At 41.8% G+C, this 22,355-nt stretch overlaps 1 protein-coding gene across 1 annotated transcript in view; it reads left to right on the top strand.

The window, feature by feature from the left end:
• The window catches only part of LOC121269216 (chloride channel protein 2-like), a 611,614-nt gene that overhangs the window by 455,504 nt on the left and 133,755 nt on the right, over positions 1 to 22,355 (top strand). Inside the window, exons 13-15 of the mRNA XM_041173762.1 lie at positions 2,376 to 2,445; positions 21,000 to 21,110; positions 21,216 to 21,429. Of these exons, the coding sequence (XP_041029696.1) occupies positions 2,376 to 2,445; positions 21,000 to 21,110; positions 21,216 to 21,429 (395 nt within the window). The remainder of the gene's footprint in view (positions 1 to 2,375; positions 2,446 to 20,999; positions 21,111 to 21,215; positions 21,430 to 22,355) is intronic.

Below are 22,355 nucleotides of genomic sequence, written 5' to 3'. Positions count from 1 at the left end.
ACATATCAGAACAGTTTAATTTAAGTGACTTCAATTAACTTTTTAGAAGAAAAACCAGTGCGAGAATTAAATATGCACAGTGAAGAATTAATGGATTCAGTGAGGTGTCACTGGATTTATTCTAGGCATTATCCACTTAAATTGAATTCGTTAATAAATAAGCTTTTATTATCCAAAGGCAGTGAGATTCACAAAACACTGGGTCTTTAAAAAATGCTAAGCTACGTTAACTGCTGTGTTATATCATAAGCTGATGGATATAAATTTTTCAGATCATTTCAGCTGTATAGTAAGAAATGATTAATGATAAATAACCATCAGGCTCCATTTGGTACTCTGAGAGGTTACTCTTGATAAAGCAAAACAAAAGCAACTTTTGGAATTTTTACATCTCCTTTTCCCTCTACATAGCATCATTTTTGCTTTATTTTTATTTTAGAATTGCCCTTACAAAACCTAATCCAGTTGAACCATTTTCCAATACCCAGAATTGGCCTATCATGGATGATATCATGTGCTGCCTGGGAAATGGCATGTTCAACATAGACCTAAATGAGAGGGAAAGCTAGATGGACTGAACTGCATTTTCTCCCTCCTGTCTGCCAGTGATGTTGTTTACGGATCACATGCCACTCCGGGATCTACCCTAATGCCTTCCCCTAGCTTACTGATGCCTTTTCTGCTGTAGCTTGCTGACTTTCTCCTGTATTTTTTTTCTAAGTGCCTGTCTTAAGAAATGCCCCTTCCTTTGTGTCACTCAACAATAACAATGACTTGCATTTGTATAACATCTCACATCCCTGATTTTAATCACTCCACTGTTGGTGACCGTGCCTTTAGCTGCCAAGGCCCTAAACTCTGGAATTCTCTCCCTAAATCCTGTACCTCTCTGTACCTCTCTCTCCTCCTTTAAGACGCCTAACCCTTTAGCCATCTGTCCTAATCTTTTTATAATGTTTCTTGGCGTTAAATTTTATTTGATAATGATCCTGTGAAATGCCTTTGCTACATTAAAGGCTGCTGTCTAAATTCAGGTGGTTGTTATTATTATACAAAAAATATCTCGAGCTTTACAGAGGCAGAGTTAAAAAAGAAATTGCCTTTGTCACCCTGGAGCCTTTTTGTCCCCATCTCAGTTCACTTTATGAAGATCACTGATGTGAAAAGAGCAAGCTGTAGCCATAAATGCTGATGATGCTGATCTCAAAACTACATTTTCACTAAGAGCCCAGCACCATTGCCAGTTTCTCTCAACACTAAGCAATGCAAAAACTGTAAACCTTTGAGTAAGAAATCTACTCTTGATAATTCACTTTTGTAGTATTAAATTTGTATCATTCAAGTCATTGAAATTAATAAAGAACATAGCAAAGTGGGAACATGGTGCAAAAAATTGATTTGCCAGATTTTCGAAGTGGGTAACATTGAATTAAGAGAAGTAGCCCATTACTTAAAAAGAACACCTAAGGATGTATTGGTAAAAGAAACCATACATTGGGTAGTGATGAATTACTAAAATAAGGTATTTGTCTCAATGCTGAAAAAAAACTGCTGATAAGTTATGTAACCTGGTGCCATTCCTTTTGTTTCTTTTATGTATCTTTGTCCTATTGAAGGCTGTGAAGAAGAGCTATGGAAATTTAGAAATATGATTTTGTAACTGTGCCAGTCAAAACAGAACTAAGCTTCAGATGGGAGGTTTGGAATGGCCCAAAATTATTGAATATTTAATGAAGCACATGTAATGTCATCAACTCTACTCCCACTTCCTGGTTTTTGAATTTTGTGTGATTGATAAATTAATTTATATAGTCACAGCTTGGTTTGTCATATTATTGAAAAGCATTGGTCCTGCACTTTTGAGGTCAAATAAAGTTCAACAACATTGCCAGACATATCCATTCAGAGTCTCTGCCTCATCTGTATATGCTTGTTGGTTAATAGAAATATTATCAATAACATTTATTAGCAGATTTTCATGCAATACTGCATTTGAGTCTTACATTTATTTTCAAAAATACAGTATGCTTACCACATGCCTGTGGATACTGTAGAAAATTTCAATAAGAACAGTAGGGTGGCAATGTAACGTATTCAATAATTTGCGTAGCTATTCACCTAAAGCATGTGGTCACATGACGAGGGTTTTATTTTCACGCCCGTGCTTTGTTTTATCGACCTGGTGATGGAACTACAGATTCCTGTTATTTGAGTTAAAAATGTGTCTGTGAATTCTCTACTATAATTCCATTACATCTCTGACTACAGCGGAATTAGGTTTATTTATTAGTTTACTTAATTTTACTCATCTTGTTTGCCTATAAGATCTTTTTTCCCATTTTTAAAATTGTAATGAAACTCTTTCTTTCTTTCAGTTCTGGATGTCTGCACTAGCCACAACTATTCCTGTGCCATGTGGGGCCTTCATGCCAGTTTTTGTCATTGGTGAGCTATTTTCCTTTTGAATTCTTTAGAAAATGATTTTCATTATGTAAAGTGCGTGAGATACCTAATTGCAGTTTTTCATTTTTATTGATCCCTAACTTCATCAATTTCCTCTTCAATTTATCATTTTGAAACATCCTTTGTTTTAGCTATGTTTCTATGTGGCCTTTCTTCAACTAAGATTAATAGTATGAAGAGTTTTCCTTTATTTCGATCACCATTGCTGATCCATGGCTGTTTAACTTGTTATCACATTGCATTATGATTGGTAGCTTTGACTATCAGTGGAGCTCTAGATCTGTAATAACAAGCACCATGGTCACTACATGTTCCTAATTTATTTAAATTGGCTATAGGTCTGTTGCCTTTCAGCATTATTTTATTAATTCAATATGATAAATATAAGAACTGCTTTTTACTGAATATATATGCTTTTCTGTATTTCAAGCTACTTCTGCGTTATATCTTGTCCAAAATGTATATTTAGAATCTCTTTACTCCAATATAAATTTTAAAGGATATAGTTATTGCAATTTATTATTTAAATAAAACATCTCCACTGAATGAACTTCTTTGTGAAGCTCTGTACATGATTCATTTCAACAGGCAGACCATAAAGTATATGAACTGAACAGTGATGTAAGCCAGATATCCTACTGTGGTACATACCCATATATTGGTATCCTAGCAATAAAACAGTTGTCTTTCAGCCAATACTTATCAGAGTGTGGGGATAAAAAGACAGGCAATGATCTGTCTGAGAACAGACTAACTAGACTGACCTTCAGTGAAAAGCATGCACTTTCCAAATAAATTGTAGCCCAGCTTACCTTATGTCCTGTATGTCAATGGGAATCCAGGAAAAAACTTTCCATTGGTTGATGCACAAAGAAAGATGGTTATGGGAGGCCAACCATCACAGCTCCAGGACATTTCCTGCAGGAGTTCCATCAGAGCAATGCCCTGGACCCAACCATCTTCAACTAGTTTATAATTATCTTTCCTCCATCAAAAGGTCAGAAATGGGGTTGTTCACTGATGATTTATATTTTATTCATTCAAGGGATGTGGGCATCACTGGTTAGGCCAGCATTTATTGCCTATCCCTAATTGCCCTTGAGGTGGTGAGCTGCCTTCTTAAACCGCGGCAGTTCATGTGGTGTAGGTACACCCACTGTGCTGTCAGGGAGGGAGTTCCAGGATTTTGACCCAGCGGCAGTGAAGGAATGGTGATATAGTTCCAAGTCAAAATGGTGTGTGGCTTGGAGGGGAACTTGCAGGTGGTGGTGTTCCTATGCATCCACTGCCCTTGTCTTTCTAGGTGGTAGAGGTCATAGGTTTGGAAGGTGCTGTCGAAGGAGCTTTGGTGAGTTGCTGCAGTACATCTTGTAGATGGTACACACTGTTGCCACTGTGTGTCGGTGGTGGAGGGAGTGAACGTTGAAGGTAATGGATGGGGTGTTAATCAAACGAGCTGCTTTGACCTGGATGTTGTTGAACTTCTTGAGTGTTGTTGGAGCTGCAGTCATCTAAGCAATGGACAATATTCTATCGCAGTTCTTATAAATGGTGGACATGCTTTGGGGAGTCAAGTGGTGAGGTACTCGCCACACAATTCCCAGCCTCTGACCTGCTCTTATAGCCACAGTATTTGGTTGATTGGCCCAGTTCATTTCTGGTCAATGGTAAGCCCCAGGATGTTGATAGTGGGGGATTCAGCGATGCTAATGCTATTGTATGTCAAGGGGAGATGGTTAGTTTCTCTCTTGTTGGAGATGGTCATTGCCTGGCACCTGAGTGGTGCGAATGTTACTTGCCAATTATCAGCCTGAATGTTGTCCAGGTCTTGCTGAATATGGGAATGGACTGCTTCAGTATCTAAGGAGTCACAAATGGTGCTGAACGTTGCAGTGTTCAGTATCATTCTCAACTCCTGAAAAGCAGTCCATGCCCATGTGCAGCAAGATCTGGATAGGATAACATTCAGGCTTGGGATGATGAGCAAGTGCTAGGCTTACTAGTGCACAGCTTCACAGCAAATATGTAGTGAAGGAATAAATAGTTGCTGGAGGAACACCTGAAGCTGAACATAATTAGTGTGATGTTGGTGTGTGCACATTCATCTGATGAACAGTTGGCTGATAATGTGAGCATGGGACTCGATCAGTTCTTGTGGTTGGCCACATTTAAGACACAGTTATTAAGGCGCCAGCAGAAAACATGTGACCCAAAGCAGTTTGCCAATTTGGAACAGAAACAGAATTACCTGGAAAAACTCAGCAGGTCTGGCAGCATCGGTGGAGAAGAAAAGAGTTGACGTTTCGAGTCCTCATGACCCTTCAACAGAACTGATTTTTCTTTACAATGAGAGGGGTGAAATATAAGCTGGTTTAAGGTGGGAGGGGGGATGTTGTTGTAGGGACAAGCAAGCAGTGATAGAAGCAGATCATCAAAAGATGTCACAGACAAAAGAACACAGAGGTGTTGAAGTTGGTGTTATTATCTAAACGAATGTGCTAATTAAGAATGGATGGTAGGGCACTCAAGGTATAGCTCTAGTGGGGGTGGGGGGGCATAAAAGATTTAAAAATAATGGAAATAGGTGGGAAAAGAAAAATCTATATAAATTATTGGAAAAAAACAAAAGGAAGGGGGAAGAAACAGAAAGGGGGTGGGGATGGAGGAGGGAGATCAAGACCTAAAGTTGTTGAATTCAATATTCAATCCGGAAGGCTGTAAAGTGCCTAGTCGGAAGATGAGGTGCTGTTCCTCCAGTTTGCGTTGGGCTTCACTGGAACAATGCAGCAAGCCAAGGACAGACATGTGGGCAAGAGAGCAGGGTGGAGTGTTAAAATGGCAAGCGACAGGGAGGTTTGGGTCTTTCTTGCGGACAGACCGCAGGTGTTCTGCAAAGCGGTCGCCCAGTTTACGTTTGGTCTCTCCAATGTAGAGGAGACCGCATTGGGAGCAACAAATACAGTAGACTAAGTTGGGGGAAATGCAAGTGAAATGCTGCTTCACTTGAAAGGAGTCTTTGGGCCCTTGGTTGGTGAGGAGAGAGAAAGTGAAGGGGCAGGTGTTACATCTTTTGTGTTGGCATGGGGAGGTGCCATAGGTGGGGGTTGAGGAGTAGGGGATGATGGAAGAGTGGACCAGGGTGTCCCGGAGGGAATGATCCCTACGGAATGCCGCCAGGGGGGGTGAAGTGAAGATGTGTTTGGTGGTGGCATCATGCTGGAGTTGGCGGAAATGGCGGAGGATGATCCTTTGAATACGGAGGCTGGTGGGGTGATAAGTGAGGACATCGGGAACCCTATCATGTTTCTGGGAAGGAGGCGAAGGCGTGAGGCGTTACCAATTTGGATGTGGTAATTAGGCAGGGCTGGCCCTGTTGCAGCTGAACGGAATGGCGTATTTAGTGTCAGGAACAAAAAGAAGCACAGCTGTGAAGGGAAAGGCGATGCAGATACCAACCTACCACAGCTATTAACTAAAATTTAAGATATCTTGTGGCTGCAAAACCCACAAGCTCCTGTGAGAACTTTGTCTCCAAACGTTGCAAACAGCTTTATCTGACAGCTGAGGATCTGTTCAATTATCACTGGAAATGGCCTCCTGCTGATTTGTTTGTTGGTGGGTGGAAGCAAGAACTGGCAGTAGTCAACAGGCAGAGACAGAAATGGTGATAAAGACGTAATTGCATCGCTTGACCTATATTTGCATATATTTATGAAGCTCCCACCTGTTTCCGATGGGAGATCCAGTGACCAGGATGCAGATTCGCCTGGAAATCAGGATGAATGTCAACAGCAGGGCCATCTGCCACCTGCTGCCTTATTTTTAAGGGCAATGGCAATACAGAAATGACTTTTTTAAGGAAGGAGGTACTTAGGACACATCCAGTGGCAAATGCTTATCATTCCAAGTGCTCCCCATGCAGTTACATTGCTGTTTAACCTACATGGTTCAAATTTGCTTCCATTTTACCTTGTGCTAAAATCACAGAACTGTGTTTAGAGAACTGTTGAAATTTTATCAGATCCATTGTTATATAACCAACCAAGTCAATATACTTCAAAGCAGGTACATTTATTTAGATATGCTTTGTGAGCTTTGGCTGCTGATTCATCCAGTGCTCATTTGTCTAATTCAAACTTCAAATATTGAAGTCCCTGTATGTCAGAGCCAGAAACTCCTGTACAGTTCCTTTCTTGGCTGTTTTCCATCAAAACTCTCTGTATACTGAAATATCCTTCCTTCATCTGTATGTGTCTATGGACAACTTTTAAGCTGAAGTGTGTTTTTAAGACCACCAGTAGACAGGTTCTTTGTTTATATTGAGCCCTAGGTACGACTGTAAACGATGATTCTGTTTTTAAGCCTTGAAATACTTATTTAAGCTATAGAGAATTTTTGGGCATAGTTACTGTGGGCAAGTTTCACAGTACAAATGCAGATAGATCTCAGAAAACTGTGCTCAAGACATGTAGATTTAAGTACCAGGTGTTTTCCAGGAGTGAGAATGAAAAATGTGGGCTCTATACAATCTTCCATCCATTAACATGAATGCCTGTGCTTTCATCTGAATTCCCAGCACGTGCTCCCAAAAGCACAAATTTTCTCACAAGATGGAAATTTCATATATGTCCTAAAACATTGAATTTAAATCAGTTAACAAGACTAAGTTGAACTTATTGTCTGAGTGACATGAAGCTATTAATGTATATTACTGAAAATTATTTTCTTTTAAAATAGGTTTAGTCTGTGGGTGTCTTAATTGGATTAAAACCAGCTAGTCTGGGTGCTTTGATGTGTACTAGTTTTGAGATGTAAGAGAGGTAGTGTGCATTGGCATTTTGTTGAATAGAGCATTCAAGAAGGGGAGTGAAATATGGCACCTAGCTATCAGAGACCTAGCAATGTTTATATTTCTAAATAAAATTAGCACTATGAAAGGGGGTTTTATTGTTAGAAGAGGTGGAGTTCAAAGAGGCTGGTGATATAATGAGAATTTACATTCAATGAGATGTGCTGGATATAACCGATAGCAGTTTTGTGTGTGCAGAGCAGAGGCAATGTAAGATCAAAGCCTGTAAGCCTACCACTGTATCTGCAAAGGAATCAAAGTGAAAGGAACCTCATTTTGAATTTGTAAGATAAAAACGCTTTGCCTTGAAGTCTATGGGCTGGATTTTAACGTCAGCAAGCGGCATGTAAAATGACGCACGGTGATGTCGGGTGGAACTCCCAACGTCACCGCACCCCATTTAAATTTTCAGGAAGGCGGGGGCGCAGCAAAATCAGCTGCATGCCCCCTGATCTGTCAATGGCCAATTGAGGCCATTGACAGAGCAATTAAAGTGATTAGTGGACCTGCCCCAGCGTGAACTAGAGAAAACATTGTCACATGAGGGGACATGTTAGGGAAATTTTATTTTTCTATTTTGAGCTTTTTCGCATTTAGAGCCGATCTCCCTGAGGCTGCACTCTCGATTTTAGGAATCCCCCCGCCCACACAGGGAGCGCATAGCACTTCCCTGCAGACGTCGCACTGGACAGACTTCAAAATGGTGCCGTGCCTTCAAACAGGGGTGCAGATCGGAAGCGCGCCTGTACATGCCCGCCCATCAACTTTTCCCCCCCTCCCCCCAGCGGCCCTATGGGTTGCTGTTGCCTTAATGGAGATTAGTTTGGGAGTTTGTTAAAAGTTATGATAGTAGTAACTTGTAGCCATGTGTATATATTTAACTTGTGTAAATTAGTAAATGTTTCATGTAGTTTGATATAAAAACCTCTCATGAACTGGTGGTCTGATTCCTGAATTTAGAGCTGCCTCTCAAACATACCACTTAAAGCTATAGGTTATGACAGTTGTTTAAGGTTTCCCTCTGGGATTTTAAATAACTCAGCTTTACCAACTACTGTGTCATGACACTAAGTAAAACTGCAGCAAGGCCGAAGATATAGTCCAACTGATTTGACTTAATCCAGCCTGATCACAAGATGAAGGGAAAGTCATTTGGGCCATGTTATTGAAATTGGTCTGATAATGGAAAAGCTACCAATCTCCACTTCCGCTGTAACATCTAACTGCGTCACGAATGTGGCCGAGGGTCTTAACTCTTAACCAGGCAACAGTTAGTTCTTAGGGCAGAACATTTCATATTGGTGAAAGTGTAAAGTGGCCCGTGGAACACCCTGCCATTACACACTCCTCCCAATTTTCCTTTCCGTCAAGTTCACAATACTGCTTGCCACCTGCTTTAGTTGGTAGCCAACAAATCAGCCCACAGTTAAAATGGTATCTGTGCCTAAATACAAACATATGAAATAGAAATAGAGGTAGGCCATTCAGCCCCTCAAGCCTGCTCCGCCATTCAATAAGATTAAGGCTGATCTGTTTGTGTTTCAAGTTCTACATTCCCATCTACCCCTAATAACCCTTGCCTAACAAGAATCTATCTACCTCTGCCTTAAAAATATCTAATGACCCCACTTCCACTGCCTTCTGAGGCAGAGTGTTCCAAAGTCACACAAACTTCAGAAGGCAAAATTTCTCCTCATCTCTGTCCTATAATGGTGACCCCTAATTTTAAAACAGTGCCCGTAGTTCTGGTCTCACCCACAAGAGGAAACATCCTTTCCACACCCACCTTCTCAATACCATTCAGGATCTTATATACTTCAATCAAGTTACTCCTCACTCTTCTAAGCTCCAGCATCTTCTAAGCCCAGCATTTCCAACCTATCCTTATAAGACAACTTGCTCATTCATGGTGTCAATCGTTTCTAAATTATCATCTTTGCCATTCCTGGTCCTCCGGCTTCACGGTATATACAACAGTGTGGATATTATAAACTAACATTAAATTTTAAAAGTAGAATGAATTAAATATTATTGTACCGTGGTTCAGATAAAAACATATGCCCTCCAATTTTCTCCTCGTTGTGAAAATGAGCTAGTTTTATTAGCAACTCTTTGTTTTTAGCTTCATAGAGTTGTGAATCGCAACCTGTCCGCACATAGTGCCATGGAGATAAGCTGCTTGTAAATTTGGTGCCGCCTCTACATTTACCTGATTGTAGTGTTGGTTCAGGCAAGGCATATGCTGCTGGTTGCCTGAGCACTCAGCAGAGTCCAAGCAGCGTTCACAGAGATCATATGGTACAGACAGCCTGATGCTCTTAAAGTCAGTCTCTCCCTCTTATAGGGAAGCTGCTCTGAATCATAGGAGAGATGCCATAGCTCTGAGGGGGACCAGGTGGCCCCTCAAGGACTACCCTTGGAAGGGAATGAGAGCAGGTGGCCAGAGAGGTCAGCCTAATGACCTTACGTGGGTGGTCAAGATCAGTGAATGCATCTCCTGCCCTCCACACAACCAGCCTCTCACTATATAATGCAGCACCTGCCTATCACTTTACCCATTCCTGACACTCAGGGCTAACGGCTAGCATCCAGATACTCCACATCACCTTCATACATTCCAATAGTGCTAGCTTCACACGTAGCTCCTGCTGCTTCCACACGAACTATGTTGGAAGTGGCTAGAGGGACAATGCAGGCCGTCACATTCTGAGATCCACACTCAGTGCCATGCGCCGCCATATGAACACACTCGACCTCTCCCTCCAGCAGCACCGCCGCACCCTTTTTCAAAGCTGTGTGTGCCCTCAGTTTCATTTTTCTTCGTCTCATCCGACACTTCAACAAGAAACTTTTTCTCTCAAATGCTAAGGAACGCAAGCTCCAACAACTCATCGACACCAACATCCATCTAGGACCCTCCACCCCTGCCTGTCCCTCCGTCCCCACCCCATCTTCCAATCCCAGCCCTGGCCGTGTATTCACTATACCCCCTGACCATCCCCTCTCCAACGCTGAATGTTCAGTGCTCAGCTAAGGACTTAGTTTCATACCCTTCTGCCCTCATCTCAATGAATTTCGGGCTTGGCACGATGCTGAACTCTTCTTCTGCTGTCTTCGTTTCTGTGCTCACTTCTTTGGGCAGGAGTCCTCTCCCCATTCAACGGATCCTTTTACCCACCTCCAATATTCTCCATCCACCTGGACCCCTCCCTCTGGATTCTTATCTTCTCTTGATCTTTTCATTGAGAACTGTCGGTGTGACATTAGTCGTCTCAATTTCTCTGCTCCTCTCACCCATTCTAATCTGTCTCTTTCTGAACTTACTGCATTCCGTTCTCTCAGGTCCAACCCCAACATTGTCATCAAACCCGCTGACAAGGGTGGTGCTGTTGTTGTCTGGCACACTGACCTCTACCTCACGGAGGCTGAGCGTCAACTCGCAGACACTTCCTCCTACCTCCCCTTGGACCATGACCCCACCACTGAACATCAAGCCATTGTTTCCAGGACTGTCACTGACCTCATCTCCTCTGGAGATCTTCCTCCCACAGCTTTCAACCTGATAGTTGCCCAACCTCGGGCGGCCCGCTTCTACCTCCTACCCAAAATCCACAAACAGAACTGTCCCGGTAGACCGATCGTGTCAGCTTGCTCCTGCCCCATGGAACTAATTTCTCATTATCTTGACTCCCTTCTCTCTCGCCTTGTCCAGTCCCTTTCCACCTACATCCGTGATTCCTCTGACACCTTACGTCACATCAGCAATTTCCAGTTCCCTGGCCCCAACTGCTTCCTCTTCACCATGGACGTCCAATCCCTCTACACCTCCATCCCCCACCAGGATGGTCTGAGGGCCCTTAGCTTCTTCCTCGAACAGAGGCCCAAACAATCCCCATCCACCACTACTCTCCTCTGTCTGGCTGAACTTGTTCTCACACTGAACAATTTCTCCTTCAATTCCTCTCACTTCCTCCAAATAAAAGGTGTGGCTATGGGTACCCACATGGGCCCCAGCTATGCCTGTCTCTTTATGGGGTATGTGGAACATTCCTTGTTCCAGTCCTACTCCAGCCGCCTTCCACAACTCTTTCTCCGGTACATCGATGATTACTTCGGTGCTGCTTTATGCTCTCGTCGGGACTTGGAAAAATTTATTAATTTTGCTTCCAATCTCCACCCTTCCATCATTTTCACATGGTCCATCTCTGACACTTCCCTTCTCTTCCTTGTCCTCTCTGTCTCAATCTCTGGTGATAGACTGTCCACCAATATCCATTACAAGCCTACCAACTCCCACAGCTACCTCGACTACAGCTCCTCACACCCTGTTTCCTGTAAGGACTCCATTCCATTCTCTCAGTTCCTTCGCCTCCATCCCATCTGTTCTGATGATGCTACCTTCAAAAACAGTTCCTCTGACATGTCCTCCTTCTTCCTTAACCGAGGTTCCCCACCCACGGTCGTTGACAGGACCCTCAACCGTGTCCAGCCCATCTCCCGCACATCCGCCCTCACGCCTTCTCCTCCCACCCAGAAACATGATAGGGTCCCCCTTGTCCTCACTTATCACCCCACCAGCCTCCGTATTCAAAGGATCATCCTCCGCCATTTCCGCCAACTCCAGCATGATGCCACCACCAAACACATCTTCCCTTCACCCCCCCCCGGCGGCAGTCCGTAGGGATCATTCCCTCTGGGATACCCAGGTCCACTCTTCCATCATCCCCTACTCCTCAACCCCCACCTATGGCACCTCCCCATGCCCACGCAAAAGATGCAACACCTGCTCCTTCACTTCCTCTCTCCTCACCATCCAAGGGCCCAAACACTCCTTTCAAGTGAAGCAGCATTTCACTTGCATTTACTCCAACTTAGTCTACTGTATTCGTTGCTCCCAATGCAGTCTCCTCTGCATTGGAGAGACCAAATGTAAACTGGGCGATCGCTTTGCAGAACACCTGTGGTCTGTCCGCAAGAATGACCCAAACCTCCCTGTCGCTTGCCATTTTAACACTCCACCCTGCTCTCTTGCCCACATGTCTGTCCTTGGCTTGCTACATTGTTCCAGTGAAGCTCAACGCAAACTGGAGGAACAGCACCTCATCTTCCGACTAGGCACTTTACAGCCTTCTGGACTGAATTTTGAATTCAACAACTTTAGGTCTTGAGCTCTCTCCTCCATCCCCACCCCCTTTCTGTTTCTTCCCCCTTCCTTTTGTTTTTTCCAATAATTTATATAGATTTTTCTTTTCCCACCTATTTCCATTATTTTTAAATCTTTTATGTCCTGCTAGCCTTCCCACCCCACCCCCACTAGAGCTGTACCTTGAGCGCCCTACCATCCATTCTTAATTAGCACATTCGTTTAGATAATATCACCACCTTCAACTCCTCTGTGTTCTTTTGTTCTTTTGTCTGTGACATCTTTTGATTATCTGCTCCTATCACTGCTTGCTTGTCCCTACAACCACCTCCCCCCCACCACATTAAACCAGCTTATATCTCACCCTTTTCCTAAGATTCACTCAGTTCTGTTGAAGGATCATGAGGACTCAAAACATCAACTCTTCTTCTCCGCCGATGCTGCCAGACCTGCTCAGTTTTTCCAGGTAATTCAGTTTTTGTTTTGGACAATGCAGGCCACTTGGTTGTGCCTCCAGCTTTCATAACACCATTGTGCTACAGATCAGAAGTTCACACCCAAAGTTTCTTTCATTTGTGATTTTTATGAGTCATCTTACCTAGATCGGTGTTCCAACTTTTAAAACAAAGAGTGTACTAGGATCCTGTCTAATATTACCTGTTGCTTTAACTGTGTAAATCTTGCTTTCCCCTAGTCTTGCCTTAACAGAATAATCCAAAATTGCTATAGCCAGTCAGCAAAGGACAGCAGTTCAGGAATGACATTTTCACCTAGTTCTATACTTTATCGCTGATTGCTGCATATGTTTTTTTCAAGATCTCTCTCGATCGATTACAAAGAGATTTTATTGGATCTTTAAATATGTTGGATAAAATGTTGTCCTATCACACACACAGGCCAGAGTTTTTGTTCCATGGTCAGTACCCTGATGTCGGCTGCATTTCGGGGTTCGGACCAGCACCGTGTAGGCCTCAGATGCCCAACAGGATTTTTGAAGGGATGGCCAATTAGTGGCCAGAGGGCTCGCATGCCATCCAATTAAGGATGGAGTGTGGGCTTCTGAGGCTGGAGAGCCAATAGGAGACCACACTCAGAGGTAGGAATTTCCAAAGCAGGTGAGAAAGAGAAAGAGCTTTGTTATGGATAGGGTAAGAGAGAGCTGCTGAAATCCCTGTTCCTTTCCCAACTGTCCACAATCAGCAAGTTTTTGAGAGTAATGTGTATGTGTTTTTTAACCCCTGACCGTGTAAACAATTTGAACCAACAATACAGCACTCACACAGTCACACACTCAAGAAAAGTACATTTGAAGAGAATAGTGCACTTTTACAGGTTATAAGCAAAAGGAATAATTCATAATTCGTATGATTGCCTTGTTCTGGAAAACACGCGTTGCAGGCCTGATGAAGAAGATGTCTTCGCTACAGCCAAAATCATATACCAAAGTCATTTCAGAATTCTCTGAGGGATGGGCTTTCTGCAGGTCACAAAGTTATGTGCTTGTAGTCTTGGTACCAGGAGGTCAGTTTGCTGTATAGGTAGGCCTGAGGGAACAGGCTCGGAGATCTTATGATGTTACAGCCTCCTCTACTTAAGGCAGAAATGTTATTGCCCTTTCTGCTGCTGCTGTCTCTTACTTTCTGCTGTCAGCATCTAAAGATTACAAAGGGACAAACGTGGCTGCCTTACCATATGACCCCTCATCATTTCAGTTCTTTTTCCTAATATGGTGGTGGTCTTAGATTTGAGTAGCCACATTCTGGTTCATTGTTTTAAGACATGAAAGGGGACGGGGGTTGGGGGGGGGGGAGGGGGGGGCGTGGCAGATAAGGTGATCACCCTCAGGATATGTGTAGTTTACACCTTTTCATCTGGGATGTGCTGCCTTATCACTGTTGGACAGTGAGTCATTTTTTGAATACGCAGGGCAGGCCATCTGACCTTTGCAGCACATTTGGTTCATTTTAAAAAGCAAAAGTTACTTTAAAAGGGTCCACATTGCTTAAAGTTTGTATCTTAAAAGTTAGGAATAGGATCTATCTTTACTGGACATGACAGTTAATAACATTTCTTCAAATAAAAACTGGCCATAGCTGCCAGAATGCCATTGTGGAGGCGGAACCCTTCCACAGGCAGCCTGCAGCCACAGCTAGGACCATTGTTAAGTTCTGGTTGTTGGAGGGGCTGGTTTAAAAGCCACCTGGAGTGTTGACACCCTAGTCTGATGTTGAACGGATGCCTGATACACTGGCTGGGCTCTGTCCACCATGGGGTCTCTCCTGCTGATTCAAAAATTCCTCTTGGCAGCAGCAGAGGGGCCTTAATAGGCCTGTTAATATGCCAAAACAAAAGCAGAATTACCTGGAAAAACTCAGCAGGTCTGGCAGCATCGGCGGAGAAGAAAAGAGTTGACGTTTCGAGTCCTCATTTCTCCGCCGATGCTGCCAGACTTGCTGAGTTTTTCCAGGTAATTCTGTTTTTGTTTTGGTTTTCCAGCATCCCAGTTTTTTGTTTCTATCTCTGTTAATATGCCTAATTAGCTACCGACTGCATGCAGGTGAGTCACTGCCAACTACCTGAACCAGCATATCCTGAAGTGGCTCAGAGATGGGAACACACCAGCAAACCAGCAGATCAGCCGATGTTGGGAAATTGCAGGTCCATGTGCTACCAAACCTGTCTCCTCTGGAACTCAAACATTCCGCCCAGTAATTCTGAGAATGTAGAACTGGATTATGGTAGTTTGGTAAATACGTAGAACTGGGGCCGAACCTTCCTTTGGGCTCAGGGAAAACTCTGGCCTGTGTAGATTCACGGCGCGCACACTACAAACCCAACTTCACACACCATTTTTGTCTTTTCACACTGAGCTCAAATTCGCCGTGCAGATCGCCACACTGAAGTGCAGAGGAGTGTGGGTGCAAAGGTGGGCCAGTTAAAAGGCCCACCTCAGTTCTCCAACACGGTATCCCAGCTCCCAACATTGTTTGTAGGCCCCCTAAATTTCGCCATTCGCCTACCTCGCCCCCCCCCACCCATTCCTCATGCCAACCCATCCCCCCTCAGATCACCCATGCCACCTCTATGCCCCCCACGTATCTTCCAAAGCACTATGTATAGTCCTCAGATCTCATACAATATCAGAGGAAAGCCTCCATATCATTGATACGGAGATAAAATTAATTCAGCCCATGTAAAAAAAAAATCTTGTAATACTATTAAGTAGAAACCACATCAAAGCGACAATCTGTTTTTACAACTTCTTGAATCTATCATTCATTCTCAAATGAATGGAACATCTACTGTGCTGAAAGCCATTAGCACTTGAAACTCAGCCAAACTTTCACAGCTACTGGCCACAGCTGTCCAAACAATGGACTAGTCTGTGAGAAGGAAAGAGCAGAAAGTGCTCATTTCAATTTCAAAGCAGAGTGCCTGTCAATCAATGTGGTTAGAATGTTTTTCCAGTGTCAAAGCCATGTTTTATTTTCAGCTAGAGCCATTTAAATCACAGCAGAAAAGATGACAGCACAGGCTGACAGGAAATTTTATAACATTTCTCACTGCGCTATGGCGCATTTCTCACTGCACCATGGTGCATTCTCCATTGGAAAAGCATTGTGATACACATGAACAAACACTCAAGGTGGTCAATATAAGGGTCAACTTACCTTTGAAGGGCAGATCCCTATGATAAATCACTGCATTAAGAACACATCTGCATTACATAACAGTGCCCAGTAGTGACATTTGAAGGCATGAAAACACTATACACTTACCTCTCGGAAGTTTCCAACTCCTGAGCAGGCTTTTCATTTTCTTCATGAACTCTCAAACCTGGTGTGTTTTTAATCAGCTTCCAAAACATCACACCACTAGACAAAAGTGCTGTGTGGGAAAAAATCAGATTTTAATCCCCCAGCAAAGCTGGTGTGCACGTGTGCAGAGCTGGTGCGCGCGTGCAGAGCTGGTGTGTGTGCACACGCAGAGCTGGTGTGTGTCAGTGAGAGTGTGCTGAGCTGGTGTGTATTGATATCTGTGAACAGCCAGCATGTATTATCGTGTGTGTGTGTGTGCAGAGCTGGTGCGTGTTGGTATGTGACTGTGCAAAACTGGTCTGTGTTGGTATGTGAGTGTGCAGAGCCAGTGCAGGTTGGTATGTGTGAGGGTGCAGAGCTGGTGCATATTGGTGTGTGTGGGTGTTACGTGGAGCAAGTTGTATATCATTAATCTCCTTTAACTCTATCAAGATATTATTCTTCATTTTATAAATCATACTTAATATTATTTGCATTAATATGTGCTTTTTCACATTATATACAAAGATAATTTCCACATCTGTACCATTGGGAGCCTTACCTGTCTATAGTAAGAAATTTTGGTTGCTCTCCGTATAATTTGATATTCATTAAATTCAATGGATAGAAAATCATATGCAGCACGCCCACAATTTCAGAATACATGTGGTTTTGCAGCTGGGGTTCCTCAGCAATGGTGCAAACTTAGAAAATCTGCTTTTGGGTAATTGTGCTAATCATCTGATAGTTGCTAAATCTCTGTAAATCCACTTTGTATAATCCCCACCATTTCTGATACATTTGAACACCCCACAAAAATGTTGAGTTGTCAGCAAATTTTGAAATGTACTTTTAATTCTTTTCTGCAGCTGATAGATAAAATGAGGCAAAGTGAATTGATTGCTGGTTCTCCACTATAAGCACTACTTCAAAGAGATGTCACACACACCAATTTACAACCACATCCATCTTCCTATTTAAGTTTTTCTACACAACTTTAAATTTCATAAACCAAAAAAAAACTTATTGGTGTTTTGTTTCATAAACCCAAGGAAATGATGTTTATTGAACTGGCTTTATCCATCAAAGCTGTCAGATTCTCAGAAGGACCTAATATGTCTCTAAGTTGTGACCTTTCTTTATTGAACCAATGTGGCCCATTACTTATCAAATTTAATCCACCTAAAAGCTCAATAATCCCTTCCCCGTAATTATTGGTAAAATATTTCTTGATGTGGACCTCGATCATCCCTTTGACTTTTCTGTTATCCAGGCTTCTCATATCTTTCATATTTCTGATGAACTTTGGAAGATTTCTGCCATGCCTCCTAACTCCTATGTTCTTCTCTAAAGGCGTTGCCATAATTAAACTTTTCACTTGTGACTCAGTGTTAGGATCAACAGTTAGATCCAGAAGAGAAAGCAATTGCTCTTCAGTGGCTGCTGGCTAGAGGCATATTTGCCCAGAGATAAAAACAAAAAACTGCGGATGCTGGAAATCCAAAACAAAAACAGAATTACCTGGAAAAACTCAGCAGGTCTGGCAGCATCGGCGGAGAAGAAAAGAGTTGACGTTTCGAGTCCTCATGACCCTTCAACAGAACTGACTTTACCCAGTCATTTCAACAGATCTTATCCAGCTGAATTCCTTTGAAGTTCAAAATTGAATGGCAGGTAGCGCTGGATGTGGAACTTGGAAAGAAGCATTAAAATATAGAATGAGGTCAAATTATTTTAATTAATGTGAAGCCTCAACAGTTATTTGGTATAATGGCCACAATTATTTCAATGGGTCAGAGTTGCTGCAGGAATAACAGCATGTGAATGATACACACCTTTATTAATGTGCAAATCAGGCAGTCATTTGTGGTGTGAATTGCCAATAGCCACAAGTTGCTGGCCAATTTGCAATACTCTACCTCTAGCTTTGCAAAAACATCACCTTTCCTTTGATTTTCATGAACTTGATTTTTGGAACATTAATTGCCCATTAAACTTATTCCAGAATGTTAAGTCTAGTGATTTCTAACGTAAATACTCTTTCTGACCCTTAATTTAACATTGAATTCACCCAGGGCTATTCACCTACCTTTTTAGTCACTCCCCTCCTCGGTTTACTTCTCAATCTTTAAATCTCATTGGTTAAGGAGGCATGCTGTTGGTGCCATCAACAGTGGTCTCATGCAACCTTTTCAGCTCACTTCCACCAACACTTTGGACAAAGTATTTTTGAGCTGGAAGATTCAGTAGCAAGTCTATAGGTCTAATTAACAGTGCACTCCATGAAATACCACACTCGCGCAGATTCTATACCCATATTTTACACAAACTCATTACTTTTGTTTCTAGCTCTTTACTTACATTCTGCAGATTCAAATGTAGTGTCTCTGAATCTGCAATATGTGCATTTTTTACACATTTTTAAAAAATTGCACATTTAATTAATTATTGTGCACACCATTTGTCCTAGTTTCAATGTACATTTGGGGGCCTCCCTTGTTTGTAGTTCTAGTGTAAAGTATTTATTTCAACATTTGCACATAGTTAGATTTTTTTACAGTTAAACCCAGCACATTCTGGTGGCACTGAGTTTCATTCCAAGATCATAGGGATATTGCATCCATTGGGATAGTTTGAATTCACCAAGTTTGAACTTTTGTTCTCTTCAATACTGCACCAAAAAAAACCTGTCAAAAATAGAGAAAAGCTGGGAAATTAGAATACGCAACGCTGTTTAACATTCACAGGACAACTCTCACTCCTTTAGAATGCACTGTAAGTTCAAAACTAAACAGCAGTTGTGATTCCACCCACCCACACCTTTCTTTCCAGTATTCAGATTCCATATAGTTTCCTTCTCTCTACCCAAACAATAGGGTATTGCCTCAATCCCTCTTTGGCCTGTTCGAATTGTCCTGATTTTTTTTTTTATTTTAGTGAATGGTCAAAGCCCATTGTGCAGCTTCCAATTCTTATGTTCTTGTACCACCAACATTGGAAGCTCTAAGAGACAAATTAAGCTAACCCTAGATGTCAAAAGATAGCCAGCTTAATTTCTAAAAACTGTAGATTATTGGAAGAAGGGAATCCTTAATCGGGTCCTGACCATCTCTTCCTAACATCAGAAAGAGTGTGAATGATCTCCTTTCAACAGCTTTTTGCACAGAATCCAGATATATCACAGCCACTGTGATGCCAGTGTGGTGAGGATGACCTCCTGAATGTGGCCTTGTACTGTTTGCCCACAAATCAGGAAATGTACAAACACAGTTTGCATTGATGAAAACACACAAGCCTATGTCCAAGCAAGTACGCATGCACACTTTCCTTCACTTTACATTCAATATATTGAATGGCTTTCTTTCTGAGAAGCTCAGCTGTACTAATACCTGAGTTGAGCTTTGACAGCCTTTAGTAGTGCAATTAATCCAACCTCCAGACACACACAACTAGTGTCAGACTTAGTGATTTCATTGCTTCTCATTCCATTTCTTTTGTAGTTCATCTGCTCTTTCTCAGTCTTGCCCACATTTGCTTTCTCAATGATAATCTCATGATTTAGTGATGATTTTTCACACTCACAAACTGATGTCTCGTGATTCCTAACCAACGTTATTCACTGATCGTTTTCATTCTTACTGTTTGTAGTTGCATACTAATTATTTTAAATCCATAGAACATAGTCAGCAATTGTCTTGGATCATTTTCATCCTGCTATTTTTAATTAATGTGGAGCTGGCACCAAGTTAGGACAAAATCAATCAACGTCACTTTTAGTTTAAAAAATTACTGAAACAGAACCAATTATTAACATGAAAGTAAAAGTAACATGAGTGAGAAAGCACAAGATCAGTCAGTGACTGCTAAATGAGAGAAGAGAGAAACCCTGTTTGTACTTGGATCAGCCATATCAAGAATGAGCTCTGAGGGGAATTCTGGATATTTGCATCCAGTGTAGTCCAACAAGCAGTTGAGGAATCTGGGAAAATTAATTCTGATTGAACATTGGATGCTTTGATTGGAGTAACTTCCAAACCCACAAACTCACCTCGTATCAGAAAAGCATCCCCCTCCCATGTTGATTTGAAATGGTGGAATTGAATAAGATGGAAAATCAAAAAATTAAAGATTATTAGAAGATTCTTGAACTATGTTTTAGACCCATGTTATATAGATTTTTGCTGTAGGGAATGATCACCTTGTTTAAAACATAAGTGTTATAAAGATATTTATTACTGGTTAAGTTCTGATGAAGTTTTAGAGAGGCTGGACATTTATTCATTCCCATAGTCAGTCAGGAAGTTTTTATTTTCTCTTCACAGGTCTTTTGATACTGCTTTGCCTCTTAACGATATGGTCAATCACACCCTCAGTGGTCTAGGTAGCTTCCTTATGATGGTTTAACATTTTCCAGTATTAGAAGTTTAGACCTGAAACAGTTTCTGAACAAAATGTAGATGTTAAATGCTTAATTTCGAAATAAATGCTTATATTCACAGCATTTTGTACTTCACAGACATCCATCAGTAGAAGTGGGGCCCAAATGATCTGATAAAGCAAATAAAGTGGGAAGAATTGTTATGATATCAATATGTAGCATTGCAGCAAATGCATTCAAAAAGTTTAAGTAGTGATCAGGCAAATTTTTCTTCCATGTTGGATTTGAACAAATTGACATATATTTCTTTGTCAATGAACAGTGGTTGTTTTCCCTGCTTCAGCTATTTGTGTTGGCTTCTTTTTTCAGGTGCTGCATTTGGCCGCCTTGTTGGAGAAAGCATGGCAGCCTGGTTTCCTGATGGTATCCATGCAGATGGTAGTATTTATCGTATTGTGCCAGGTGGATACGCTGTTGTAGGTGAGGCTTTTTCTGTCTGCCACCATTATTTTTGGCTGTCATAGTTTATGCCAAATGAATCTGGACTTTGCTGCCAGCTGCTTCATTCCCTGGTTTTCTCTGCAGGTGCTGCAGCACTGGCAGGTGCAGTGACCCACACAATTTCCACCTCAGTGATTGTATTTGAGCTCACGGGCCAGATCTCCCACATCCTGCCAGTGATGATCGCAGTCATTCTAGCCAATGCTGTTTCCCAAAGTCTGCAGCCCTCTGTCTATGACAGCATTATTCGCATCAAGAAACTTCCATACCTTCCTGAGCTCGGTTGGGGTCACCTTGAGTGAGTAGTCTTTTCAATTACTACTATTTAAAGGGATTGGATATACAAGGACATTTAAAGCTTCAAAGAGTTAACGTTTCAATTACAGAATTTAATTTGTAATTTGACAGGCAAACGGTAAATTAACAGTGAGCATCCTAGATCTTGATCTTGGTGTTTATAGATGTTGCCCAAGAAGCAACAAAGCTGGAATTCTGAGGCTGAAAGTTTGGAAGCAAAGCATTTTGGGACCTTCAAACAGAATACCAGCTTTATACCCATGGTGAAAATCATTGAAAGTCATGCTAGTGCAAAATTTCAAAGCTTGGTTAATTTTTAATTTACCCTTGATCAGAACCTAAACTGCTTCCATAATGGAAGATTGAAATCCTATTCAGACAATAGCTGCAGAGAGGCCTGGAGTTGAACGATCCTTACAGAGCTCAAACTGAATGTCTTTGAGCAGCTTAATGCCGATGAGGCCTTTTTCTTTTGACCATTGACGACCAATGATATTGACTTTCTCTGTACCTGTCTCTTGTCCTCATCAACCCTCTCTACAACATAGGTTTGCACTTTACCATTCCACTTTTTCCTTTTTTGCCTTTTATATCTCCCATGAATATATTAACCCCAGTAGATTTATTTTCTTATCCAGCTTACAAGCATGTTTCTTTTAATGCTATTAAGGCTAGATCTTCCTGTAAAACAATTCCTTCCAGTTCTCCCAATTTTCCCTCGATCCGCACATTGTAATGCTTTCATTTTAACCATTTTTATTTGCTCTGTTCTTGCAGAATATTCCTTTCCCATTACCATTGTTGCTTATGATATGCCCTATTTTAGTTCAGTCTTTTCCCAATTTACAACTCATCCCTGATAGTGATAATTAATTTAATTCCCTACAAAATACTTGCCTTATACTTCCAGCAATGCATTCAAATTGA

This window comes from Carcharodon carcharias, chromosome 2, assembly GCF_017639515.1.
Source record: "Carcharodon carcharias isolate sCarCar2 chromosome 2, sCarCar2.pri, whole genome shotgun sequence".
NCBI lineage: Eukaryota > Metazoa > Chordata > Chondrichthyes > Lamniformes > Lamnidae > Carcharodon > Carcharodon carcharias.
The sequence above is the reverse complement of the archived record's forward strand: the minus strand, read 5'-3'. Positions and strand labels throughout refer to the sequence as shown.